At 44.9% G+C, this 27,310-nt stretch overlaps 1 protein-coding gene and 1 non-coding gene across 4 annotated transcripts; both read right to left on the bottom strand.

The window, feature by feature from the left end:
* Positions 1–1,430: 1,430 nt before the first annotated feature.
* On the bottom strand, positions 1,431–27,197 carry Rnf41 (ring finger protein 41). 3 transcript variants are annotated; one of them, XM_042698825.1, is made up of 8 exons: positions 27,055–27,197; positions 26,447–26,522; positions 22,044–22,227; positions 14,814–14,926; positions 7,967–8,238; positions 5,727–5,862; positions 4,612–4,715; positions 1,431–3,769 (listed from the first exon to the last, which is right to left on the bottom strand). In XM_042698825.1, exons 4-8 carry the CDS (start codon positions 14,901–14,903, stop codon positions 3,418–3,420), a joined length of 954 nt encoding a protein of 317 aa, XP_042554759.1. In that variant the 5' UTR covers positions 14,904–14,926; positions 22,044–22,227; positions 26,447–26,522; positions 27,055–27,197; the 3' UTR covers positions 1,431–3,417. The 3 variants fall into 3 exon arrangements, with proteins under 3 accessions (XP_042554759.1, XP_042554761.1, XP_042554760.1); XM_042698827.1 differs by lacking the exon at positions 26,447–26,522; XM_042698826.1 differs by lacking the exon at positions 27,055–27,197 and having other exon boundaries at positions 26,447–26,565.
* On the bottom strand, positions 6,975–7,100 carry LOC122124445. Its single transcript, XR_006150556.1, has one exon.
* Positions 27,198–27,310: the final 113 nt, after the last annotated feature.

Here is a 27,310-nt window from a genome sequence, read left to right as displayed (position 1 = left end):
CTGGCTCCGCTGGTTAATTACAGATGAGAACCTTGTGTACATTCTTTGCCCAGGCTGGCTTTAAACTTCAATCCTCAGATCTCAGTCTCCTGCTAGGATTACAAGCATGAACTAGTGATTGGCACAAAATACTTTTTAAGGAGTGTCAGGAAAAAAAAGAAATGAGGAATATGAGTTTTTCCTCTGATAAATGTATTGCCTCCTATGATCTACATTGTGACATGTTTATTATCATTTTCTAATCAAATTTTGTGTGTATGAAAGTGTAGACTCAGAGCATGCAGGAACGCCTCCTTTAAAGCTCATTATAGAGTACTGTTAGATTTACATTAAGCCCATGATAAAAGCTTAACAAGGGCTGGGATATAGCTCAGTGGCAAAGTGCTTGCCTAGTAAGTGCAACGTCCTGTGCTCAGTCCCCAGCAGAAAAACCAAACAAACAAAAACAGTTAAAAACCCAACAAAACCCAAGTGCTGGGAATGTGGCTCAGTGGTAGAGTGCTTGCCTAGCATGCATGACGCCCTGAGTTCGATTTGTCAGTATCACATAAACAGAAAAAAAGCCAGAAGTGGCGCTGTGGTTCAAGTGGTAGAGTGCTAGCCTTGAGCACAGAGGATCAGGGACAGTGCCCAGGCCCTAAGTTCAAGGCCCAGCATTGGGAAAAAACAAAAACAAAAAAAAGAAAGTTCAATAAATTTAAATATATGTATTTTGGGGGCAGCAATTCCTTCTTATCATAGGGAGAAGGTGGTGACAGTAAATGTTTAATAAGCTTTATCAGCTAGTGCTAGTGGCTCACGGCTGTAATCCTAGCTACTCAGAAGACTAAGATCTGAGGATGGAGGCTCCAGCCCAGCCCAGGCAGACACTTAGGGTGAATTGGAGACTCTTTATCTCCAATTCACCACCAAAACCAGAAGTAGAACTGTGGCTCAAGTGGTAGGGTACTAGCTTTGAGCAAAAAGGCTCAGGGATGAGATCAAACCCTAGCACTGGCACCAGAAAAAAAAAAAAAAAATCAAGGTTTGCTGAAAGCAGGTACGGTTGTTTGAGGTTCCCTTCCTCACAATGACTTTTTTGGTTAGGAGCCTGTGAGAGATGGAGGCTTCCCAGCCTGCAACGGAATTCCAGAGCAAAGAGTGTTTACATGTCTTTTGAAGAAACTTTTCCCCAAGCCCAGGAGCACTTAGGAAAGACATGGAATTTTAGGGTAAAGGCACAGCCTGGAAAGAATATTCAGGAGAGCAAAGAGAGCTTTGGCGGCTGTGGGAGCAGGAGGGCATACAAGGCAAAGCACATGGGAGGTACACATGACTCCCAAGCATACATCCTCATAGAGCAGAGGTCAGTTCCAGACCAAGGAAGCAGAGGAAGAAAGGCCTAAGCACAGAAGTTCTTACAAGGGGAGGGAGTGATGGTGAATTAAGAATTTAGAGTTGAGTGAAAGGTTTATTATTAGTGCAGTCAACACCACAGAACAGCACACACAACACAACCAGCAACCTGCAGACACTAGTGCAAAGGGTTGGGAAGCCTGAACTGAGCTTCCTGGCTCTGTCCATGGGTGGGAACAGGAGTGCCAGCCTTGGCAAGGCAGGCAGGGACAGGGGAGTAGGAGAAATGTAGTAACCACACTAAGTATAGCAGCGTTTTCTAATTCCTGAGCACCGTGTCCTAGAGCTGGAACACATGACTGCTCCCCACTCCCCTCTGCCCCAACCCCGTCAGAGCCATGACCCCCCCCCCACCACCGAGACTAATAGCAAGCTGGCCTGCAACAGCAAGCTGGCCTGCAAATAAAAGTCCAGAGAGAAGCAGCTGTTAACTGGTGAGAGGAGCCCTTCCCTCTCTCTCCAACCCTACCCCCGACCTGCACACTTCAAGAATCACATCCACTATCCTTCCCTCCCATCGCTCTGCCAGTTGCCACAGCGAGTGAGGGATGCCTCAGGCAGCCTAAAATGGAACTGAAGTCCTTCAGTGCACATGGGTGACCCAGAGCACAGCCTGTCTTTTTAAAGACACATGGAATTTCTATCCATTTGTCTACTGAAGCTTAGAACCCAGCTATATAGTTCCAGGGGAAGCTGGGAGAGAGTTGCCTTCAAAATGAATACTCTAAACCCAGGGTTTTACAATGAGACCTTAATAGAGCCAGGAGCGAATGTCTTCAAGGGGCCACAGCATTGCTGCTAGACTGTCACATCCAACACAGGAGCAGAAGAAGCACCTCATCTCAGATGGGGTGACAAGAGTGTTACAGTAGATGCCATTAAGTTCAGCCAAGGACTCCCTTGGCTCTTCCTATATTAAAGCCAAAGGTTGTGCTGAAAAGAAAAATCTAACACAGATACCACCCTGTCCCACCCTATCCAGAATCCCCACAATAGGAACAGCAAAAGAAAAGTTTCATTTTTTTTTCTTTTTTCCTTTCTTTAAAAAAAAAAAAAGTAAATAAATTAAATTGCCAACAATGTGGCTGGGCTAGAGAGTAAGGTAGCCATAACCAGGCCATTCTTAAAAAAAAAAAAAAAAAAAAAAGTGGGAAACAGATGGGATTTGTGGAGTATAAACAAACAGCCAAAGGAAATTATCAAAATAACTCACTATAATCACAGAGAGGAGTGTATGAACTATTATGGACATGCCACAAAAGGCAATGCCTATCCTACTCCAGCAAAAGCCAGAGAGCAGCCACTTCGCTGAGCATATGAACCCCAATAGTCTAGCCCCTACTCCCAATGCTGTCATTCCCTAATTATGAAAACATGTAGGAAAAAAAAAGAGCTCATCTGGAAATTTTCAGCAATCCAACCTGTATACCTGCAGACCCAGCAGGAGCCTGCACCTTTAAGGTGGGCCGTACAGGGATGTGCTTGGCACACAGGTCCAATGGTCCCCTAAGGGTTACCAGTGATGGCCAACTCCTGGCCTCACTACTGACTTCTAGGGTCTTGGTTCCACCCTTACAATTTCTTCAGGAAGTCTGCTCCTCAGAGCTGCCCTCTAAATGCTGCTTAGAGCCAATAGGTCTGCCTGTTCTGATTCCCTGGTTTTGGAGGAGAGGGACAATTATTAAGACTCCTCACTCCACCTTGATCCTCTAGGGAAACCAAATCTCTTGTGCTTTCTGAAAATATCTAGAACCAGGGACCTTTGGCAGGACTCTCCCACCCCAACTGCACACTGACAGACATTTTAGGGGAAGAAATATGGCAAAAGGCAGGAATCTGAGTTTCCCTCCCAAAAGGCTGATCTAAGTGTCCCAGGGCCCTTCTGTATCAGAAGGGCAGGGGAATGTGTGGCTCCAGTGCCGGTCATGGCATTAAGGATAGTGGGAAGGATTCAGGGCCCAGTTGCTGGAGTGATGAGAGTTTTTCTGACTTCCATCTCTTCCTGACAGCTGATCGAGTCTCCTATATCTCCTCCACACCATGCGCAAATATCATGACAAGCCCCGGCTCCTGCACCATGTCATCACCCATATGCTGGTTCTCGCAGGCCATTACGACAACGGCCTGCTTGCCAGGAATGCGCTTGGCCACGTAGTTCTCGTAGTAGCGCCGGTTCATCTGTCTTGTCTCTAGTGTGGCCAGGCCCTGGGGCCAACTACGTTCGTGGGCATTTTCAATCAGCTCGTTGACAATAGAGGCGGGGCAGCCACTCTCCACCAGGGAGCGCTTGATGACGGCCTGGAGGACAGCATCCGGTGTGGAGATCATCCCTCCCCACCGCGTCACTCTTGCTGGCTGCAGGGAGTTCACCCACCTGTGTGGAGGGTTGGGCATGGTCATTCCAGCTCATCCTCTCGTTCTGTTTTGGCTTTTCCTAAGAGGAATGACCACCCACTCTGCAGTCAGCTTGTCTCTATTATCCCATCTTTCCTTCCAGCATCAGCTCACTCAGAACCCCCAACTCTTTCCCAGTTGGTCCCATCCAAATCACCACACTATGCACCAGATTAAACTTCAAGCTCCTACATTCTGTCCCTGCTATTTTTCTTTGAAATCCCAGTGCTTAGCACATCTAGTGCTTGGCATGTAAGAAGTGCTCACAGATGTCTACTGAAATCAAGCAACGATTCTTCTATACTGTATCCCACTTAGCACTATTTGTCCTGTATATATCATTTCACACTTACAGTTTAGTCTTTGAACTGAATAGGACTCCAGAACTGAATGGAATCTTAAGACTTTGCTTGTTTACTTTGTATTTGCTGCATTTTAGATCACTTTCCTGGATATGCACTCTGCCTCCTCTTCTCTGGGCTGTAAGCTACCTGAAGATGATATATCAGGGATGATATCTTCTATTTCTTTTTGTCTCTCCTCACACTCCTTTAATACAGGACTTTGTACTTGGTTGTACTCACCTAATTCTGGACAGACTGGATCGCTGGGCAGGCTTCCTCTTTTACCACCCAAATACACAAGATATCCTGTACTGGAGCTGAGGGTTATTGTCTTCTCTGTTCCTGCATTTTACCTCCCAACATCTAAGAAACAGTGGGCTCGGCCTAGCTATCTTACTGCCAACTCTTAGTCTAGCCCTCTTCTGCCACTCCCTGCTCTTCCTCTTTTAGGCTTTGGTGGCAGGATATGGACACTCACTCAAGGATCTCGTTGTATTCAATTGTCTCCTCCAGGTTCTGAAGGTTGGGGTTAACACTGCGGATTGCACGCATGTATGCCTTTAGTAGCTGGATATCTCGCTTCTGTTGGAGGAAAAGAGAACCAGTGGTGATGGTTAAGGTAAACAGCAGATAAAAGCCAAGAGTGGGGCTGGGAAGGTGGCTCAGTGGTAGAGAGCTTGCCTTGTATGCATAAGGCCCTGGGTTTGATTCCTCAGCACAACATAAGCAGAAAAAGCCAGAAGTGGCGCTGTGGCTAGAGCGCTAGCTTGAATTGAAGAGCTGAAGGACAGCGCCCAGGCTCAGAGTTCAGGCCCATGGCCGACAAAAAAAAAAAAAAAAGCCAAGAAAATGAGGGCAGCTGCACCAGTGGCCCAGGCCTGTAATCCTAGCTACTTAGGAAGCTAAGATCTGAGGATTGCAGTTTGAAGCCAGTCCAGGCAGTAAAGTCTGAGACTCTTTATTATTAATTAAGAGGGCCTGGACACTGTCCCTGAGCTCCTTTTGCTCAAGACTAACACTCTACCACTTGAGCTACAGTGCTAACGTCTGGCTTTTTCTGTGATTTAATAGGAGAGAAGAGTCTCACAGACTTTCCTGCTCTGGCTGTCTTTGAACCACAAATCTCAGATCTCAGCCTCCTGGGAGGCTCAGCTAACACTTGAGAATTACAGGTGTTAAGTCACCACACAGGCTATGTGAGACTCTAATTCCCTATAAACAACCAAAAAGCCAGAAGTTGTTTAACTGGTTGAGTGTTAGCCTTGAGCAAAAGCTCAGGGGTAGTGCCCAGGTCCGACTTTAAGTCTCAGCACTGGCACAAAAATAAAGAGATAGTATGTCTCATTTCTAGCTATTTTGTCTTCTCTATGCAAAGGGCTTTCACAGAGAAGGCATTTGATAAATTTTAGATAAATGACATGAATGAGATGGAGTGAAGTAAGAAAACTCTAATCTGATTCTCTACTAAGCCATAGTCAGAACAATCTGCTCATCTAGTCTCATAAACACAACACAGGTGTATGTGTTCACAGCAGTATTTGCCAGCTATTTGCATATGATAGACATACTTTCCCCATGTTCTCTGGGGCTTACCTGCTCTGCCAGCTGGTGTTTGTGTTCAGCTGACGTTTTCTCCAGCTCTGCAATACGTGTCTGCTGTTGCTGTACCACGGAGCGCAGGTGCTTAATACAATTGTGGTTTGGCAGCTCATCTTTGGGCATCTCCAGGCTGCAGTCCAGGGTGGGGATAGAGGAGAATAGGCTCATTCAATGGGACACGTGAGCTAAGAGCTCATTCTGTGGCAGAAAACTGCCAAGTGGGCTTTTCTCCAACTCTAAATTTCTAGCACTCATTTCAGGTCTATTATTTATTCCTTTTATTCTCTTCTCCCAAGCATGCTCCTTGCCCCTTTGCTGACAACTTTCTCTGCACTTTCATCCTTCAAAACTCAGTGTTAAGGGCTGGGGAGGTGGCTCAGTGGTAGAACGCTTGCCTTGCATGCATGAGGCCCTGGGTTCGATTCCCCAGCACCACATAAGCAGAAAAGAAAAAAGCCGGAAGTGGCACTATGGCAAGTGATAGAGCGCTAGCCTTGAGCTGAAGAACTGAGGGACAGCGCCCAGGCCCAGAGTTCAGGCCCCACGACCAGACCCAAAAACAAAAAAAAAACAAACAACTCAGTGTTAGGAAGTAGCACTGTGGCTCAAGTAGTAGAGCACTAGCCTTGGGATCAGGCCCAGAGTTCAAGCCCCACAACTGACAAAAAACAAACAAACAAACAAAAAAGAAAAAAAACAAAAAATCCACTCAGTATTAGCCAGGTAGAGGTGGCTCATGCCTATAATCCTAGCTACTACTCAGGAGGTTGAGATCTGAGGATTGCAGTTTGAAGCCAGCCTAGGCAGGAAAGTACACAAGACCCTTATCTCCAATAAACTCAGAAAAAAATTGGAAGTGGCACTGGGCTCAGGTGATAGAGTGCTAGCCTTGAGTGAAAGAAGCTCAGAGTTAGAGCCCAGGCCCTGAGGTTCAAGCCCCAGGACTGGCAAAAAAAAATAGTGATGACTCATACCTATAATCCTAGCTACTTAGGAGGCTGAGATCTGAGAATCCTGGTCCAAAGCCTGCCTAGGCAAGGAAGTCTATGAGACTCTTATCTCCAATTCACTATCAAAGAAGTAGAGCTGTGGCTCAACTGGTAGAATGAGAGCCTTGAGCACAAAAGTGCAAGTGCGTGGGTCCTAAGTTCAAACCTTAGCACTAGTACCAAAACAACCACAAAAAGCAAAAAACCTTCAGTGTTGCAGGATTTTTTCTTATGTCTGTTTTGTCTCTCTCAGATTGACTTTCATGCCTATTAAGAGTCAGCCCTACTCTTAGGATGGCCCTCCTAAACTGAAGATTGCTGTGTGTCCTGTCTTGTTAGAACTGCACACAAGAAGCAGGGAAAGCATAAACCAGGACAAGGAAAGACAGTGCTTTATTGCCCATTGGCCACATTACTCTCTTTTCCTTGTACAGATTTGGCCAGTGCACTTACTCTGAGAAGTCCTAGTTTCACTGTTCCAGCTATCAGCATTTAATCAACTACTTCGTATCTCCCAGAAAGGAAAAAATAGGACAAGAAGAAACATGAGAAGGTTGGAAAATAGAGCAGTAAGCCTAACAAAGAGAAAGTAGTACTGGATTGAAAGGAAAGAATAAAGTAAATCCGATTGCTGAATTGTTGTCCTCTTTCTTTTATTAGAGCGAGAGTAAAAAGATCATGGTTGAAAAAAAGCAAGAGAGTGAGATCCTCTCAGTTTGAGGCCAGCCCAGCAAAGTCTGAAAAAGAATCCATCTCCAATTAACCAGCAGTATGCTGGACAGAAGGCATGGCTCAAGTGATAGCATACCAGCCATGAATAAAAAAGCTATATCAGAGTGCGAGGTCCTGCATTCTAGCCACAGTACCAGCACCTAAATATATACATACATAAACGATTCAGCTGGGTGCTTACAGTGTAGTCTTACCTACTTAGGAGACTGATCACAGTTCAAAGCAAAGGCAGAAAAGTCTGTGAGATTCTGTCTCCAAAGTAACCAACAAAAAGCAGGGAGATATGACTCAAATGGTAGATTACCAATCAAGCAAGTATAAGGCCCTGAGTTCAAACCCCAGTACCATTAAAAAAAAAAAAAATAGGAACTTGGGGAGGGAGCTAAGAAGGTGAGGAATGCTCCTTGCTTACATGCACAGGAGACCGCCTCAGCTTGTGAGCAGTGTATCCAGAGGCAGGAGTATAAATGGAAAAGCCCTTATCCATGTGGGACCGAAGGGAAGGAATCTCACCCACAGCCCTGTTCACAGGTCACAGGCCGCTTCGGGTTGTGCTCACAGTCGCTGAGGTGAGACATGAGGTTGTCGAGCCGGACAATGGCACTGCAGCCAAACACAGCGTTGTCACAGGCAATCTGCAACTTTGATAGCATGTTCCGCATGATCCGAGGTACTGGGCGCAAGTGGGCGACTGTCACAACACTACGGTCTACCGGACACGTCTGCTGCTGAGAGAACCACTGGGTGATGCAGGCATTGCAGAAAGCATGTTCACAGTGAGGCGCCTAGTGGGGAGAGCAGGGTGAAGGAGACACAAGAGTATTAGTAGGAGTTACCCACCTGGATTTGACAATGACAAAGCCAGCTTGTAGGACCAGAGGTCCCTGTGGTCAAGTTTAAGATATGTTTCCTTTGTAAGACAAGACAAGCAGGTAAAAAGTTATATAATAATAAGAGGTATAAATAACATTCCAGAACAATAGGAAAGATGATGTAAGGCAGCCAATTATTATTAATTGTCAATTGGATTGTACAAGAACTGCTGAAAAAAAAAAAGTACATCTTTCCAGGCTAGGTCACCACAGAAGATGTTCATGAAGAAGCCAAATTTGATATGAATTTTAAAGAATGACTAAGATTCAGATGTAGAGAGGAGAGGGGCAGAGATTTACTGACATAAGTTGAAACAAGCAAACAAAACAGGGGCTGGGAAGGTGGCTCCGTAGTAGAGTGCTTGCCTTGCATGCACGAGACCCTGGGTTCAATTCCTTAGCACCACATAAGCAGAAAAAGGCAGAAGTGGCACCATGGCTCAAGTGGTAGAGTGCTAGCCTTGAGCTGAAGAGCTGAGGGGCAGAGCCCAGGCCCAGAGTTCAGGCCCCATGACCGACAAAGAAAAAAGAGAGAAAGAAAAAAGAAAACAAAATAGCTGGGTATGGTGGTGCATGGCTATAATTAAAGCACTTGGGAGGTTGAAGCAAAAAAGACTAGCATGTTCAAGGCCAGACTTCATGTTCTAGGCTACATTGTGAGGTCTAGGTCACCCTGCCCTATACAGTAAGACCCTATCTCAGAAAACATAACAAGAACAAAGAAAATAAAATTGGAAAAGCCTGTGACCCTCCCCCCCCAGGTGTTAAGAGATCTCTCTATGTAAACTCAAGGTATTGAATCAAGGTTGACCAAAAATTCTGGCTGATCTGAGGTGTTGCCCTGAGTCCCATCTGCAACATCTATGCTCCTAAATAGCCTTTTTTTTTTTTGAATAACGTTCTTTTTAGTTTTGTCAAGTATAGTTCAGCCTACTTCCTGTCCGATGATTTCCTGACCCCTTTATAGACACCATCAGAGATGTAGCAGTGCAGATATAGAAGGTGCTTAGTAGATGGTGATGAGTGAATGGCCGGAGTGTTTACTATGTCCTCAGCACTTCCTAGGTGCCTAAGATCTGCCTGTGAGGCACAAAAACTTAAACAGGTTTCATAAGGAAAGAAGTCATTATCAGTATCATTAATCCAACCATTCATAAGTTCTAACCCTTATACTCAAACATACTTCATTCTTCTCAAAGTCTTAGATGGTACCTCATCATTCTGCCACTAATTCGCTTCAAAAGCTGCCATCATACTAATTTTATTATTTTGTTGGTTGTGGGTCTTGAACTTTGGGCCTGGGAGTTGTCTCTCAGCTCTTCAGCTTAAGGCTAGCACTCCAACACTTGAGCCACAGCACCACTTCAGGTTTTCTAGTGGTCTATTGGAGATAAGAGTCTCACAGACTTTTTTGCCTGGGCTGGTTTTGAACCATGATCATCAGATCTCAGCCTCCTCAGTAACTAGGATTACAGGCTTGAGCCACCAGCGACAGCTGATCATAATATTTTTTATCTGAATTATTTTTGTTTGTTTGTTTGTTTTTTTGGTCCGGTCGTGGGGCCTGAACTCTGGGCCTGGGCGCTGTCCCTCAGCTCTTCAGCTCGAGGCTAGCACTCTACCACTTGAGCCACAGCGCCACTTCCGTTTTTTTTTTCTTTTTTGCTTATGTGGTGCTGAGGAATCGAACCCACGGCTTCATGCATGCAAGGCAAGCACTCTGCCACTGAGCCACCTTCCCAGCCCTTTATCTGAATTATTATGTATGTGTTTCACTGGTTTCCCTTGTCCTTTTTATTTTTTATTTATTATTTATTTATTTTTTGCCAGTCATGGGGCCTGAACTCAGGGCATGGATGCTGTCCCTCAGCTCTTTAGCTCAAGGCTAGCGCTCTAGCCACAGCGCCACTTCCGGCTTTTTCTGCTTATGTGATGTTGAGGATGGACTCCAGGGCCTCATGCATGCAAGGCAAACGCTCTACCACTGAGCCACCTTCCCAGCCCGTCCTTTTTAATTTAATCTATATTTAGCAGTCAGAATGATTGACATTTTAAAATGCAAATAAAGTCAGGAGCTGGTGGTTCCCACCTAGCTGAGTAGCTAGGTAATCCTAGCTACTGTGGAGGCTGAGATCTGAGGATTGTGGTTCAAAGCCAACCCATGCAGAAACATCTCTGTGAGACTTTTTTTTTTTGGTCAGTCATGGGGCTTGAACTCTGGGCTTGGGCGCTGTCCCTGTCCTCTTCAGCTCAAGGCGATCGCTCTACCGCTTGAGCCACAGTGCCACTTCCGGTTTTCTAGTGGTTTATTGAAGAGTCTCACGGACTTTTCTGCCAGGGCTAGCTTTGAACCGAGATCCTCAGATCTCAGTCTCCTCAGTAGCTAGGATTACAGACGTGAGCCACCATGGTCTGGCTCTGTGAGACTCTTATCTCAATTAACCACTCAAAAATTGGAAGCATGATGGCTGAAAAGGTGCCTGGCTCAGTGGTAGATTGCTTGCCTTACATGCATGAGGCCCTGGTTCGATTCCTCAGCACCATATACACAGAAAAAGCTGGAAGTGGGCGCTGTGGCTCAAGTGGTAGAGCGCTAGCCTTGAGCTGAAGAGCTGAGGGACAGTGCCCAGGCTGAGTTCAAGCTCCATGACCAACAAAAAAAAAAAGGAAGCAGAGCTGTGGTCTAAAATGGCTGGATACTAGCCTTGAGTGAGAAAGCTTGAGGAGAGTGCCCAGGTCCTGAGTTCAAGCCCCACAACCGAAAAATAAACAAAATAAAATGCAAACCAGACCACATTATGCTCTTGCTTAAAAAATTACAAAGAAGGGCTGGGAAGGTGGCTCAGTGCATGCCCAAGGCCCTGAGTTCGATTCCTCAGCACCACATAAGCAAAAAGAAAAAAGCCAGAAGTGGCATTGTGGCTCAAATGGTAGAGCACTAGCCTTGAGCTGAAGAGCTGAGGGACAGTGCCCAGACCCAGAGTTTAGGCCCCACAACCGGACCCAAAAAAAAAAAAGTTACAAAGAAGTCTGATGCTGGTGGCTCACACAGGTAATCCTAACTATTAAGGAAGCTGAGATCTGAGGATCAAAGTTCAAAGCCAGCCCAGGCAGAAAAGTCTACAAGATTCTTATCTCCAATTAAGCATCAAAAAAAAACTGGGAGTGGAGCTGTGGCTCAAAGTGACAGAGCACTAGTCTTGTGTTTGCTAAGCACTCTATTACTTGAATCATACCCCCCACCTTCTTCCCCTAGATTTTTACATGAAAGCACCTTAAAGATATCTTATTCAGATCATGGCACAATTATCACCTCTTTTCTGTATGGGCATGTATATTCTACAACTGGGGCTTGAACTCAGAGCCTCAAGCTCTTGTTAGCTTTCTTGCTCAAAGCTGGTGCTCTACCACTTAAGCTATACATCTACCTCTAGGTTTTTGTTGATTAATGGGATAAAGAGTATTGTTGGCTTTAAAACTTAATCCTCAAATCTCAGCCACCTGAGTATATTTGTCACCTCTTAAATAACTTCCCTATCTAAGGAGTACTTCAGAAAAACATAGGAGTTGTTATCTTTTGTGTATAAGAAAAGTATCAGAGCTGGGCACCAGTGGCTCATACCTATAATCTTAGCTAGTCAGGAGGCTGAGATCTGAAGATCATGGTTCAAAGCCAACCCAGGCAGGAATATGCATAAAATTCTTATCTTTAATAAATTACCAAAAAGCCAGAAGTACAGCTATGGCTCAAGTGGTAGAGTGCTAGCCTTGAGCAAAAGAAGCTCAGGGACAGGGTTCTTAGTTTAAGCCCCAAAACTGACACCAAAAAACAAAACAAAAAAAAAAAAAAAGAAAGAAAAAGTCTACACCTCCATCCACTTCCCCTAATACTTGCTTTCAGCTAGAAATTGTGGCAGGGATACCAGATAAACTAATAAATAGCTATCTATGGGGGAACCAAGTAGACAAGGGCAAGGATGGAAATGAGAGTTCTCATAGTCACTTAGAATACCTGCTTAAGAACCTAGGTTCATTGTAAACAAACAAACAGGGGCTGGGAAAGTGGCTCAGTGGTAGAGTGCTTGCCTTGCATGCATGAGGCCCTGGGTTCGATTCCTCCACACCATATAAGCAGAAAGCCAGAAGTGGCACTGTGGCTCAAGTGGTAGAGCACTAGCCTTGAGCAAAAGGAGCTCAGGGACAAAGCCCAGGCCCAGAGTTTAAGCCCTAGGACAAGAAAGGAACAAAGGAAGAGAAAGAAAGAAAGGAAGGAAGGAAGGAAGGAAGGAAGGAAGGAAGGAAGGGAGAAAAAGAAAGAGAGAAAGAAAGACAGACGGTAGATTATCCTACTATGCTCTTCAGAAGGTAACTTCAGAGAACTTTGGAAGTGGATAAGTGGCTTCCAACTATGACTGATTGCTATTCACCTTTCAAGTGCTTTGCCTCAAATGATAGATCCAGAAAACAAACAAGGTCCTGCCAGGATGAGTAGGAAACCTGACACACCCCTTGACCTCTTGAAAAAACCAGGATAACTTGCTCCACACCCATCTAATATGCCTTTAATGGTAGCCTGCAAAGGCCTAAAAAAGGGTTCAGGGCCAGCTTCCACTGTTATTTAGTTAAGCCTTTGTGCTCCTTTGGCTGGTTAGGAACTAGAAAGAATAAACTTAAAGATTCAAGATCTGAGGCTCATGGTTCAAAGACAGCCCAGGTAGGAAAATCTGTAAGACTCTCACCTCTAATTAACCACTAGAACACTGGAAGTGGCACTGTAGCTCAAGTGGTAGAGTGTTAGCCTTGAGCAAAAGAGCTCAGGGACAGTGCCTAGGTCCCAAGTCCAAGCCCCAGTCCGACAAGGGAAAAAAAAAAAAAGATTCAAGAGGAGCCCTGGGAGTAACGGAAGCATGGAATGTGACCACCTTGACTATTCTCCTGGTTTGGAAATGAGATTATGTCCAGTTGACTACAAGTGCCAGAAATGAATCGGTATTTACAGAATAAGGATGAAGGCCCATGAATGTAACTGCACTTTAGCTGAGAGCTCGTGGTTCATATTTGTAATCCTAGCTACTCAGGAGGCTGAGATCTGAGGACTGCAGCTCAAAGCCAGCCTGGACAGGGAAATCTACAATGAGACTCTCATGTCTAATTAACCACCAAAAAGCCAGAAGTAAAGTGATAGTTCATATGGTAGAGCACCACCCTTAAGGGATGGTGCCTAGGCCCCAAGGCCTAGGACTGCTTAAGGAAAAAAGAAAAAAAAAAAAAAAAAGATATTTTATTCACTACTTGCCTGATAATCCTGAGCTTCTCCTCAAACGTGCCCCAGGAAGACACAGCTGACTTTGGGATGGCAAGGCCTGCAGAGAAATGACCTAGTGACTGGGATGGGGGCACAGTTTAAGTAACAGAGCACTTGCCTAGAAATGATCTATTGACACTGGCAGCTTTCATATCAAAATGAAGAAAGGGTTTGCTGCATCTAAAGTTGGGTCTTTCTAAGAAGAGAATGGATCAGTAAATACAGTTCTTCACTTAATATGTGTTAGACAGACTGTAGTCAGGTAAGAGGCTTTCAAGGAGATTTCTGGATACCTGATCCACTCACTACATCAATTAAAATGCACAAAGAATTTATCAGGAAAGTCCAGAAGGATAAGACAGACCTTAGTCAGAGTTCATGTAAGAGAAAGGTGGCTACCAACCTACTGCCAGCAGAAATAAGCAATTGACCATTTTATAGCAGAAAATCTCAGAAATGACCTCACAACAAAATCTAAACCAGAGAATCTGAGATATCTTGATATCTTCTTTCTAGATGGATGCTTTTTTTTTTTTTTTTTTTTGCCAGTCCTGGGGCTTGAACTCAGGGCCTGGGCATTGTCCCTGAGCTTCTTTTGTTCAAGGCTAGCACTTTACCAATTGGGCCACAGTGTCACTTCCATTTTTTTTTTCTGTTTATGTGGTACTGAGGAACCAAACCCAAGGCTTCATGCATGCTAGGCACTCTGCCACTAAGCCACATTCCCAGCCCTCTAGATGGAGTCTAAAGGCTCATTTCCCCATGTAGCCACTGCTGCTCCCCTTTCCTAAAGCCTTCTTCAGGGAAGAATGGAGAAGCAGAACACAGTAACTTCCCCCCTGCATTCCATTCCTTGTGAATATTCTCTTTAGTTTATTTTTATTCATTTTTGCCAGTACTGGGACTTGAACTCAGGGCTTATCCCTCTGCTCAAGATTCTTGGTCACAGATGGTATTCCAACATGTGAACCACACCTCTAACCCAGCTTTTCATTGATTAAATGGAGATGGAATCTATGAGTTTTCTGCCCAGGCAGGCTGATTTTAAACTGTGATCTTCTAGGTCTCAGCTAGGATTACACATGTGAGCCACTGGCACTTTGGCTGTATCCCTCATAAATATTTTCTATTAATTCTACAGCCATCTGTTGTCCCACCCAAATCTGCCATCAGACCAACTCACCTGGACTGGCTCCTCCAAGACTCCACTGCAAATAGGGCAGATAAGGTCTTCATCAACATCCCCCTGGAAACGTGTTACATCATACCCCATGTCTCATCACTGAAACCCAGGTCCTAGAAGCAACGAACAGAGAAAAAGAGGTCTGTTCAAGAAAAGCCTATTGATAATATAGTAACAAGAACTCATCGCCAAGACCCATTTATTTACCCAACAAATAATTATTAAGAAGGTACAATGTAGTTGTGTGCCAATGTCTCACTCCTGTAATCCTATCTACTTAGGAAGCTGAGCTCTGAGGATAGCAGTTAGAAGATAGCCCAGGCAGAGGAGTCCAGGAGACTCTTTATCTCCAATAAACTACTCAGAAAAAGCAGGAAATGGCACTATGATTCAAGTGGTAGAACGCTAGCCTTGAGCAAAAGAAACTCAGGGACAGTGCCCTTGACCGGAGTTCAAGCCCTAGGACTGGCAAAAAAGAAAAAAAAAAAGATAGTATGTGATAGTCATTTTAGGGAAAAAATTAAGCTGACTCTAGAAACTTAATTCCAGGACTGGGAATTGTAGAAGATGGTTTAAGGTCACAGCCAGAGGGTTATGGGCATGACTCAAGCTGCAAAGCTAGGAAAGGAGGGCAGTTTTGAGAAGTTTTCTAGGATTAAGCATCCTCAGAAATTAGTCCTATAAGACAGAAAGAAGAGATAACTAGACTGAGGTATTAGGCCACAATGGGTTTGGGGAACAGTAGGTAAGGATAATTAAGGTTGAAAGGAGGATTTAGTAGGGAAGGAGTATCAAGACAGACAACAAAGCTGGAGGCAAGCAAGGAGCAGGTCATGAAAAGAGGTCTGTAAGGAATTTGGACTTTGTCCAGAAGGATATAAGAAATCACTGAAAGACTTAGGAATGATGTGGTAGCTAGAATCATCGTGTAAACTTGGAGGAGACTGGAGACAGGAAGAACTTCTAGGCAGGGCAGGAGAGACTTGATAAGAGTCTCAATTTATGTGGTGGTAATGTAGATAGAGGAGAGAATGAGAGCAAGAATCCAAAGGGTAGCAATTATGCCATGCCCCTTCTCTGGGCTCCTAAAGGTGAGATCTGAACAAATGAGTCCACAGTGTCTCAAACCACTCCTGTGTGCATCAACTCAGAGGCTCATCGGACCAAGGATGAGCACCTGCTGTAAGAGCAAGCAAACCACAGATTAACCATCACCTTGTGGTAACCTAGAAAAGGTCAGCTAGGGGCTGGGAAGGTGGCTTAGTGGTAGAATGCTTGTCTTGCATGCATAAAGCCCTGGGTTCGATTCTTCAGCACCACATAAGCAGAAAAAGCCAGAAGTGGTGCTGTGGCTCAAGTGGTAGAGTGCTAGCCTTGAGCTCAAGAGCTGAGGGACAGCGCCCAGACCCAGAGTTCAGGCCCCATGACTGACCAAAAAAAAAAAAAAAGAAAAGGTCAGCTAAACCAGATTAACTGAGAGCTCCCAAGAGAATACAAATCAGATTGGGGTTGGGAAGGTGGCTCAGTGGTAGAGCGTTTGCCTTGCATGCAGAAGGCCCTGGGTTTGATTCCTCAGCACCACATAAGCAGAAAGAGCCGGAAGTGGCCCAAGTGGTAGAGCACTAGCCTTGCTTGAGCTGAAGAGCTGAGGGACAGCGCCCAGCCCCAGAGTTCAGGCTCCACTACCGACCAAAAAAAAAAAAAATTGAAAGAGTTCCTCCCAATGGAAGAAGCTGAGCATGGTGGCCCACACCTGTTAACCCAGCTATAGAAATAAGCATAAAATAGAAGAGTCTGGGCATGGGCCCAAGCAAAAAGCAAGACCCAATATCTCAAAAATAACTAGTATAGCCAGGTGCTGGTGGATTATACCTGTAATCCTAGATACTCAGGAGGCTGAGATCTGAGGTTTGTAGTTCACAGCCAGCCAGGCAGGCTGTGAGACTTTTTTATTTACTTTTTTTGTCGGTCGTGGGGCCTGAACTCTGGGCCTGGGTGCTGACCCTCAGCTCTTCAGCTCAAGCCTAGCATTCTACCACACCAGCCACAACACCACTTCCAGCTTTTTCCGCTTATGTGGTACTAAGCAATCGAACTCAGGGCCTCATGCATGCAAGGTAAGTATTCTACCATTGAGCCACCTTCCCAGCCCTCTGTGAGACTCTTATCTCCAATAAACCACCAGAAAACTAGAAGTGGCATTGTGGCCTAGGAAGACACTAGCCTTGAGCTAAAGAGCTGAGGGATAGGGCCCAGGCCCAGAGTTCAAATCCCATGACCAACAACAAAAATAAAATAACTAGTGTGAGAAAGGGATGGAAGCATGATTCAACAATAGAGTACCTGCCTAACAAGCTCAAAGCCCTGAGTTCAATACTCATTACCAGGGGCTGGGAAGATGGCTCAGTGGTAGAGCGCTTGCCTTGCATGCCTGAGGCCCTGGGTTCAATTCCTCAGCACCATATAAGCAAAAAGAAAAAAGCCGGAAGTGGCACTGTGGCTCAAGTGGTAGAGTGCTAGCCTTGAGCTGAAGAGCTGAGGGACAGCGCCCAGGCCCAGAGTTCAGGCCCCACGACCGGACCAAAAAAAAAAAAAACCAAACAAAAAAAAAAACTCACTACCACCAAACAAACAACAATCTCTTCTGCTTAGTCCATTGGAACACTAACTCTATGTTTTTCTGGGTTTTTTTGTCTTTTTTTTTTTTTGTCGGTCGTGGGGCTTGAACTCTGGGCTTGGGTACTCGGTCCCTGTGCTCTTCAGCTCAAGACGAGTATTCTACCACTTGAGCCACAGCGCCACTTCCAGTTTACTAGTGGTTTATTGGAGATGAGAGTCTCACAAACTTTCCTGCCCGGACTGGCTTTGAACTGTGATCCTCAGATCTCAGCCTCCTGTATAGTTAGGATTACAGGTGTGAGCCACTGGCGCCCAGTTCTAACTCTATTTTATGGAATGAAATGTAGCCTGGTTCTAGAATAGAAAATAAAGCCATTTGGGGCTGTAGCTCTGTGGCAGAATGCTTCCTTAGCATGATCCAGGCCCTGAGTTCTAGCCCCAAGAAAACAGAGAATAGAAAATAAAGCCAATTGAGATTCTTTTTTTTGGGTAAGTTTTGGGACTTGAACTCAGGGCCTGGGCACTGTCATTCAGCCTCTTTGTGCTCAAGGCTAGCATTCTACCACTTGAGCCACAGCACTATTTTTGTTGTTAATTGGAGATAAGAATCTCACAGGGGGGCTAGGAATGTGGCTTAGTGGTAGAGTGTTTGCCTAGCATGCATGAAGCCCTAGGTTCCATTCCTCAGTACCACATAAACAGAAAAAGTCAGCAGTGGCTCCATGGCTCAAGTATTAGAGTGCTAGCCTTGAGCAAAAGAAGCTCAGGACAGTGCACAGGCCATGAGTTCAAGCCCCAGGACTGGCAAAAAAAAAAAAAAAATCACAGGGACTTTTCTGTCCGGGCTGGCTTTGAACTTCAATCCTCAGATCTCAGCCTTCTCAGTAACTAAGATTACAGGCATGAGCCACTGGCACCCAGAAGGCTTGCGATTCTTATGCTTGGTTATGTGCAATTCTAGCACTTTGGAGGCTGAGGCAGGAAAACTGCCTTAGTCAAGGAGTTATAGCCTAGACTTGGCAACATAGAGATAATACTGTCTCTAAACAAAAAGGAAGAGAAGGAGGAAAGGTAGAAAAAAGGGAGGGAATAGAGAGAGAGGAGAGATGGAACTGGGGGCATCAGGCCAAGGAAAGAAAGGAGGGGCTGGGTGCTGGTTGCCCACCCCTGTAATCTTAGCTACTCAGGAGGTTGAGATCTGAGGATCACAGGAGCCTGGCAGGTAAGCTGGTGAGACTCTTATCTCTAATTAAGCACCCAAAAAAAGACAGAAGTAGAGATGTGATTCAAGTGGTAGAGCATAGCCTTGAGCAAAAGATAGTGGCCAGACCCCGAATTCAAGCTTCAGGACCCTCGCAGACATACACGACAGGAAAAGAACAAAGAAAAGGAAAAAGAAAAAAAAATTAATAACATGAATTTGAGCCACAGTTCTAGCTACACCATGACCAAATGCCATGTCCTCAGGCAAGTTACTTAACCTTTCCAGACCTGTTTCCTTACTCTGTGTGATGTGAAACATCCTAGATTACATAAGATCTAAAGTGCTCTGCAAGTTCTATGATTCCATGACTAGGAATGTAAAACAAATAGGTAAATTAGGTGGCAACTATTATAAAAGGTGCCCTGACTTCACCTTGAGTAGCAAGGATTATAGGCATGAGGCAATAGCACCACAACTTCGTCTTGCTGCCTTTTAGGTCACTCTTTTGACTAATTAGGTAAAAGGAAGTGACTGTTTTTATTTAAGCAATAGAATCCTTAGACTGAAATTACCTTACTCCTTCTCTTAAGAGCTCAAAATTCCAACTGGGCACCAGTGACTCACGCCTGTAATCCTAGCTACTCAGGAGGCTGAGATCTGAGGATCAAGGATCTAAGCCAGCCCGGGCAGGAAAGTCCGTGAGATTCTTATCACCAATAAACTACTAAGAAAAAGCTGGATGAGGCTCTGTGGCTCCAGTGGTAGAGCACTAGCCTTAACTAAAAGAACTCAGGGGCAGGTACTGAGTTCAAGCCTCAGGACCAGAAAAAAAAAACTCAAAAAACAAAAACTCAAGTTTTCTCACTTGTGAGATGAAAGGGTAAGTTACATTGTCTCTATGGTCTTTCTTAGTTCTAGAATGCAATGATAGATAATGAATTTACCACAGGGGATTCTCCCCTTTTCCCAGTATTGGGGCTTGGACTCAGGGCCTTGTCCTTGCTCTGGTTATTTTTTGGAGAGAAGGGGCAGTCCTGGGGCTTGAACTTGGGGACTGGGCACTGTCCCTGAGCTTTTGCGCTAAAGGCTAGCATTCTACCACTCGACTCACGATCCACTTCTGGCTTTTTGTAGTTAAATGGAGATAAGAGTCTCATGGACTTTCTTCCCAGAGCTAGTTTCAAACCACAGACCTCAGATCTCAGCTTCCTGAGTAGCTGGGATTACAGGAGCAAGCCACTGGTGCTTGGCTATTCTGGTTATTTTTGTGATAGTGTTACTATTTACAAGAGCCTACTTGAATTGTGATCTTATTTATACTTCCTTCTATAACTGGAATGATAAACACATACTATAATATCCAGATGTTTCCTGTTGAGATGGGAGTCTCGAAAACTGTTTGGCCCAGACTGGCCTGGAACAGGGATTCTCTGATTATAGGTATGGCAATTCAGTTTACTTAGTTGAATTTACAAAAGAATTCAGAAGGCTTATAGTTCTTTTTTTCTTTTTCTTTTTGTCAGTCATAGGGCTTGAACTCTGGGCCTGGGTGCTGTCCCTGAGCTCTTCAGTTCAAGGCAAGAGCTCTACTACTTGAGCCACAGCGCCACTCCCGGTTTTTTGGTGTTAATTGGGGATAAGAGTCTCACAGACTTTCCTGCCTGGGCTGGCTAGGCTTATAGTTCTTTTAACAACTCATCCATTGCCTATGCTGGGGTGGGGAATCTTTTTTTCTCTGCTAGGGGCCATTTGGGTATTTATAACATCATTCACAGGCCATATAAAATGATCAATTCAAGAAGATGGCTACAGGAAACCAATGCAAAGCATGTGTCTGTACTGTCATTACCAAATAATTTTACAGGTCTATATAGCCTTTGGGCCAGATGTTCCCCACCATTAGGAAAGTAAGGCCTGCCAGGTTTCAAAGGTTAGTAGACTTCCCACTTTTCCACCAACACTCAACATTATTTCTGTGGTTACTCCAAGTGTCATCTTCATCTTTTTTTTTTTGGTCCAGTTGTGGGGCCTGAACTCTGGGCCTGGGCGCTGTCCCTCAGCTCTTCAGCTCAAGGCTAGCACACTACCACTTGAGCCACAGCACCACTTCCGGCTTTTTTCTTTTTCTTATGTGGTGCTGAGGAATTGAACCCAGGGCCTCAGGCATGCAAGGCAAGCGCTCTACCACTGAGCCACCTTCCCAGCCCATCTTCATCTTAAATATAGAACACTGCACTGCCAACAAAGAAATGCAGAGGAGGGCTGGGAATATGGCTCAGTGGTAGAGTGCTCGCCTAGCATGCATGAAGCCCTGGGTTCCATTCCTCAGTACCACATAAACAGAAAAAGCTGGAAGTAATGCCATGGATCAAGTGATAGAATACTAGCCTTGAGCAAAAGAAGTGCAGGGACAGTGGAAGCCCCAGGACTGGGGAAAGAAAGAAAGAAAGAAAGAAAGAAAGAAAGAAAGAAAGAAAGAAAGAAAGAAAGAAAGAAAGAAAGAAAGAAAGAAAGAAAGAAAGAAAGAAAGAAAGAGAAAGAAAGAAAGAAAGAAAGAAGGAAAGAGAGAAAGAAAGAAAGAAGAAAGAAGGGAACAAGGAAGGAAAGAAGGAAGGAAAGAAAGAAGGGAAGAATGAAGGGAAGAAAGAAAGAAGGAAAGAAAGAAAGAAATGCAGGGGAAAGAGCAAACACAATTCTTATCCTCAAATTAAGGTGCATAAGCCTAGTAAAATACACAGGATATAAGCCAGGCACCAGTGGCTCATGCCTGTAATCCCAGCTACTCAGGAGGCTGAGTTCTGAGGATCGTGAGTTTTAAAGCCAGCCCCCATGAGACTCTAATCTCCAATTAACCACCAGAAAACTGAAAGTGGCGCTGTGGTTCAAGTGGTAGAGTGCTCACCTTGAGCTGAAGAACTCAGGGAAAACACTCAGGCCCAGAGTTCAAACCCCATGACTAGAAAAATTTAAAAAAAAAACAAAACATGAAACTTATTAAGCAATTATCAGTAAGATTATTATTGTGAGTAGTAGGGGGCATGGCTTAAGTGGCACAGCACTTGCTTAGCAATTGCCAGAACCTGATTTTAAATGCCAGTACCACCAAAAAATAAGATAATTAGTGGGAGACATAAATACTCAATAAACAGGGTAGTATAGGTTAATATCAGAAAGCTTTCTGCATCATTTGAACCAATCACAGGTCTTCTGTTTTCAGTTGTGGCACTTGGGTCTTCGAGTAAGCCATTGCACATTTCAAAAGGGTGCTTTACTATAACAGAACTTTATATTTAACAACAATAAAACCCCTCCAAAGGTGTTTTAGAAATCAGGTTTTCTAGGACAGAAGGCCTGGCAGAAAAAAAGAGGTGAAGCATGGAATGGGGTTCCAAACCAAAGCTCTTTACCTTCCAAATGGTGGGGGGTAGGTTCCCTGTTTACAAGGTTCCAACCCCCTGATGCCTCCACTCAGTGCCACTCAGGAGATACTCCAAGAAACCCATCTTGTTGGCTAATCACCGACTGAATCTTCCTTCCTAGGGACAAGTTCCATCGCCAAGGGATGGATGTGATGTCACAATCGGGAGCACTCTATAAATAGGAAGAAGGAAGAGAAAGGTGAGTCAGGGAACTCCTCTCTACTTGGTGGTGAGACTGGACAGACTTGGATCTGGTGAGTGGGTGACAGTTGAGGAGAATGTGCTATCTCCTTTAAGGACTGAAGGTTCCTGTGTGAAGCATATGGGACTACCCTGGAAAGGGACAGAACTGACTAAAGAATCTAGTGGAAGTATATGGCCCAGTAGATTCAAATATATCTGAGAAGAGGGAAGAAAAGGACACAAAGACAGAGGAGAGCTGTTCAAAGATAAAATTTTAAATTAGGGGCTGGGAAGGTGGCTCAGTGGTAGAGCGCTTGCCTTGCATGTACGAGGCCCTGGGTTCAATTCCCCAGAACCACATTAAGCAAAAAGAAAAAAAGCCAGAAGTGGCATTGTGGCTCAAGTGTTAGAGAGCTAGCCATGAGCTGAAGAGCTGAGGGACAGCACCCAGGCCCAGAGTTCAGGCCCCATGACCGAACCCCCCCCCAAAAATAAATAAATAAATAATAAATTAAATTTTTTTAAAAAAGAAAAAAGCCAGAGGTAGAACTGTGGCTCAGTGGTAGCATACTAGCTTTGAGCAAAAAAAGCTCAGGGACAGTGCCCAGGCCCTGAGTTCGAGCCCCAGGAGCAGCACCAAAAAAACAAAAACAAAAAAAGATTGTATTAGGCACATGTAATAACTAATATTAATGGTTCCAAGTTGGTGGCTAGATAAACCCATAACTTACTTGTATACTATGATGCTTTAATGGTTCGAAAGTGCTTTCACATAAATTATTTACTTTTTTTTCTTTCCCCCTGCTGGTAAGAGTTGAACTCAGGGCCTCAGTCTCTCACTTGACATTTTCCAATCAGGCTGGCACAATACTTCAGCATTTATTTCATTTAAATTGAATTCTGGAGTCAGGAGTGGTTCATGTCTACAATCTCACCCAAGAAGCTGAGGCAGTAAAATCAAGAGATCCAGGCCAGCACAGGCTACAAAGATATACCTCTATCTTGCAAAAAGAACTCTGATCCTACCCTCTAACTAGAAAATATTATTTGGAGATAGTAAAGAACTTGGTATAGGTACAATTCTCTTTCTTTTTTTCTTTTTTCTTTTTTTTTTTGTTGGTCATGGGGCTTGAACTCTGATCCTGGATGCTGTCCCTTAGCAATTCAGCTCAAGGTGAGAGCTCTACTATGTGAGCCACAGTGCCATTTCCAGTTTTCTGGTGGTTAATTGGAAATAAGAGCCTCACATACTTTCCTGCTGGGGCTTAGCTTTGAACCATGATCCTTAGATCTCAGACTCTTGAGTAGGTAAGATTACAGGCGTGAGCCACCAGCACCCACCCAATTCTCTCTCTCTCTCTCTCTTTTTTGTTGGTTGTGGGGCTTGAACTCTGGGCTTGGGAGCAGTCCCTGCGCTCTTCAGCACAAGGTGAGCGCTCTACTGCTTGAGCCACAGCAGCACTTCTGGTTTTCTAGTTGTTTATTGAACATAAAAGTCTCACAGACTTTCCTGCTCGGACTGGCTTTGAACGATGGCCTGCAGATCTCAGCCTCCTGTGTAGCTAGGATTACAGGCATGAGCTACTGGCGCCTGGCAATTCTTTCTTAAAGCAAGAAATACTTCTGAGATGAGGTTGAGAAAAAAAAAAAAAAAGAAAAAAAAGAAATTGTTTTTAAGTATGCAACTGAAAAGCAGTAAGACTAAGCTGATGAGACTCATTCCTCCAAGAGGAAGACAAGACTTTGGATAGAATGTGCTAAGAGATCTATTCAACCACATATCAGAAAACTTTAGTCTTTTCCTCACCAGTATGTGTCTATTGACAGTTTAAAGAATAGGATAGTAATGATTTTTATACATAATTACAAAGACATTAAAAAAAAAAACTAGGCTAGGAATGTGGCTTAGTGGTGGAGTACTTGCCTAGCATGCATGAAGCCCTGGGTTCTATTCCTCAGTACCACATAAACAGAAGAAGTTGGAAGTGGCACTGTAGCTCAAGTGGTAGCATGTTAGCCTTGAGCAAAAGAAGCTCAGGGATCGTGTCCAGGGCCTGAGTTCAAGCCCCAGGACTGAAAGGAAAAAAAAAAAAAAACCACAAAGTCCATTTTTCTTCTCAGTCTGGTCCATGCTCATTAACCACAATATGCTCAGCATTTCTGGGCTTCAACTCAAGACCTAGGTATTATTCTTCAGCTCTCTTACTCAAGGCTAGTGTTCTATCATTTGAAATTAAGTTCCACTTCCAGATTTTTTTTTTTTTTTTGCCAGTCATGTGGCCTGAACCCTGGGCCTGGGCGCTGTCCCTCAGCACTTCAGCTCAAGGCTAGTGCTCTACCACTTGAGCCAAAGCATCACTTCCGGCTTTTTCTGCTTATATATGCCTCATGCATGCAAGACAAGCACTCTATCACTGAGCCCTTCCCAGCCCATACTCACAGATTTTTGCTGGTTAATTAGAGATAAAAGTCTTACAAACTTTGCAGCCTGGGCTGGCTTCAAGCTATGAGCCTCAAATCTCAGTCTCCTGAGTATCTAGGATTACAGATGTGAGCCACTGTTGTCCAGCCATTCAGCATATATTTTAAGCCACTTAGTGCGATACAGGCACAAAGCCAGTAGTAATACTTTCTCTTCCACGTGGTCCAGTGGTAGGCAGGAGACTATGTTTCTTGCCACTATTTCTTCCTTTTCCACTCATAATAGAGACATATAATGCTTCCATCATTTGGACAACACCCTATTGCCCAACACTCTGGCACGTGCACCTGCACCTCAAGAAATGCTTCCAGGAACCAGTGCTGTTGGCTATGCTCAATGTCCTAGTGATAAATTCCATACTCAGCAAATAGCTGCCCACACTGAGAAAACCAATCCTACTTCAGGGTTCTTCCAATTGAATGAAGAGTCCAGAGTGAGAAGACTTTGGATTCTAGTCCTAGCTCTAAGCCACACTGACCCACAGCGCCACTTCCAGCTTTTTCTGTTTTTGTGGTTCTGAGGAATGGAACCCAGGGCTTCATTCATGCTGGGAAAACACTGTACCACTCAGCCACATTCCTAGCCTAGTTTTTTAAAAATGTCTTTGTAATTATGTGTAAAAATAAGCAGTATCCTATTTTATTCTAACAAAGCCTTTAAACTACCAATAGACATATACTGGTGAGGAAAAGACTAAAGTTTTTCTGATATGTAATTGAATAGCACATTCTATCCAATTAGACAACTTTAGACAATCCATGGAACCTTTCTGTGGTTTTCATTTTCTCCAACTGTCAAACAGAAATTGATACTAGCCTGTATCTACTTTATATATTGTCCTGCAAATCAAATGAGATAATAAATGTGAAACTGTACTTAACAGGGCTAATCTCAGTTAAGGTATTTGTAACAAAATGGCAAAATAAATTCATAATGAGGGCCAGAGGAAATGTTGCTTCTTCTTTTCAATTACCAGGAACTTGTACTGTTCTGGTGGTTCATTCCTATAATCCTAGCTACTCAGGAGGTTAAGATCTCAGGATGGTGCATGGTTCAAACAAAAGAGTCCATGAGACTATTTTTTTTTTTTTTTTGCCAGTCCTGGAGTTTAAACTCAGGACCTGGGCATTGTCCCTGAGCTTCTTTAACTTAAGGCTAGAGTTCTACCACTTGAGCCACAGTGCCACTTCCAGCTTTCTCTGCTTGTGTGGTGCTGAAGAATCGAACTCAGGGCCTCATGCTGTGCAAGGCAAGCACTCTACCACTGAGCCACCTTCCCAGCCCTTCCAATTAACCATAAAAAAGCCAGAAATGATAGCTTATGTGAGGTAGATAGCTCAAGTGATAATAATACCAGTCTTGAATGAAAGAGCTAATGAACAGTGTTCAGGCCCTGAGTTCAAGTCCCAGTATGTGTGTGCACATGTGTGTATACATACTCACATACTCTCCTGGAAGCCAAGCCTAGCCACAAGGTTGATGGGGGCACATAGGGTAATTACACTTGCACTCCCAACATTCCCTACCACTAGTCCACCCCACTCTTTCCTAGGGAAAGACTAACAGCCATAAGCACCATCTGTCAGACTCTAAAACCACCCTACAAGAGATGAGACTGTCACAGAGATGTCTCCAAAAACAGCGGCCTCTCTAACAGCTGCATTTGCTAATAGGGGAAACAAAGTCCATTTCTTAAAGAGGAAGATGTCTTAAAGGGGTTTCTCACCCTTTTTTCTGCTCCCCTTCTCCACACTCCCCAATCTCTCTGCATCTGATGGGGCAGGCTTTTGGGATGTGTGAAGCTGCGAACCAAGGCCAAGGATGTGAGGAATGTGAGATTCCTTCACGGGGGTGGGGGTGGGAGGGGAAAAAAAAAGAGCGAGGAAGGAATGAAAGAGGAAGACAAGGCTGCCAAAAGACAAGGCATGGGAGAGGAGCCAAGCTCTGGCTCTTTTGAAGGCGGAGGTTTAGGTTCCGCCGTGCTTGCAGAGGTGGGCCCCCCCCGGAACGTTCCTCTGGTCGTCCCCAAGCCCGTCAATCATTGCCAGGTTAAACACCACCACGTTGTTCCCCCCGGGGTGTGCTCCTCGGGATCGGGTGACCAGCCCAAGGCCCCTCCCGCCCGTCATCTCCTACTCCAGTGGACCTTTCTCAACAACCCAGCCCCCAGAGCCCCCTTCTCACCTCCCAACTCCTCCCCAGCACCGCCTCCCCCCATTCCATGCCCCCCTCCCCGTGGGACCTCGCTCCCTCCTCTCCCACACCCTCTTTTTAAGTAGAAGCTCGCGCCGACGCAGTACGCGCCGCCCAGGGCCCGGCCTGGACTCTACGTACCCAGGCCTGGCTGGAGCTGAGGCAGCGGCGGCCACCGGATGGCCCCGGTACCGGGTCTCAGCCTTTCCTGTGAGAGGAAAGGGAAAGGGAAGGACGGGGGAAGAAGGTTCGGACCACTCGTCGCTGTCCTGACGGATCCTTCTCCCCGCCCACTGCTGCTACGCAACCCGGCGGAAATTCGTCACTAGGCCCCGCCTCTTTGTTTAACCTGGACAGGACTGGGAAGCAACGAACAGCCAATGAGGAAGCTCAGAGG

The sequence above is a fragment of the Dipodomys spectabilis genome, unplaced genomic scaffold (assembly GCF_019054845.1).
Source record: "Dipodomys spectabilis isolate Male_0828 unplaced genomic scaffold, ASM1905484v1 ptg000234l, whole genome shotgun sequence".
Classification (NCBI taxonomy): domain Eukaryota; kingdom Metazoa; phylum Chordata; class Mammalia; order Rodentia; family Heteromyidae; genus Dipodomys; species Dipodomys spectabilis.
This window is presented reverse-complemented; position numbering and strand designations above follow the sequence as displayed.

Bases quoted from the DNA above. Each gene is read 5' to 3' on its own strand.
- Rnf41 (XM_042698825.1), bottom strand. From the start codon at position 14,903: ATGGGGTATGATGTAACACGTTTCCAGGGGGATGTTGATGAAGACCTT. The intron at 8,239-14,813 runs GTGAGTTGGTCT...TCTCCCCACTAG, and splicing joins TCTTGGAGGAGCCAGTCCAG to GCGCCTCACTGTGAACATGC. The intron at 3,770-4,611 runs GTGAGTGTCCAT...CCCTCCACACAG, and splicing joins GAATACAACGAGATCCTTGA to GTGGGTGAACTCCCTGCAGC.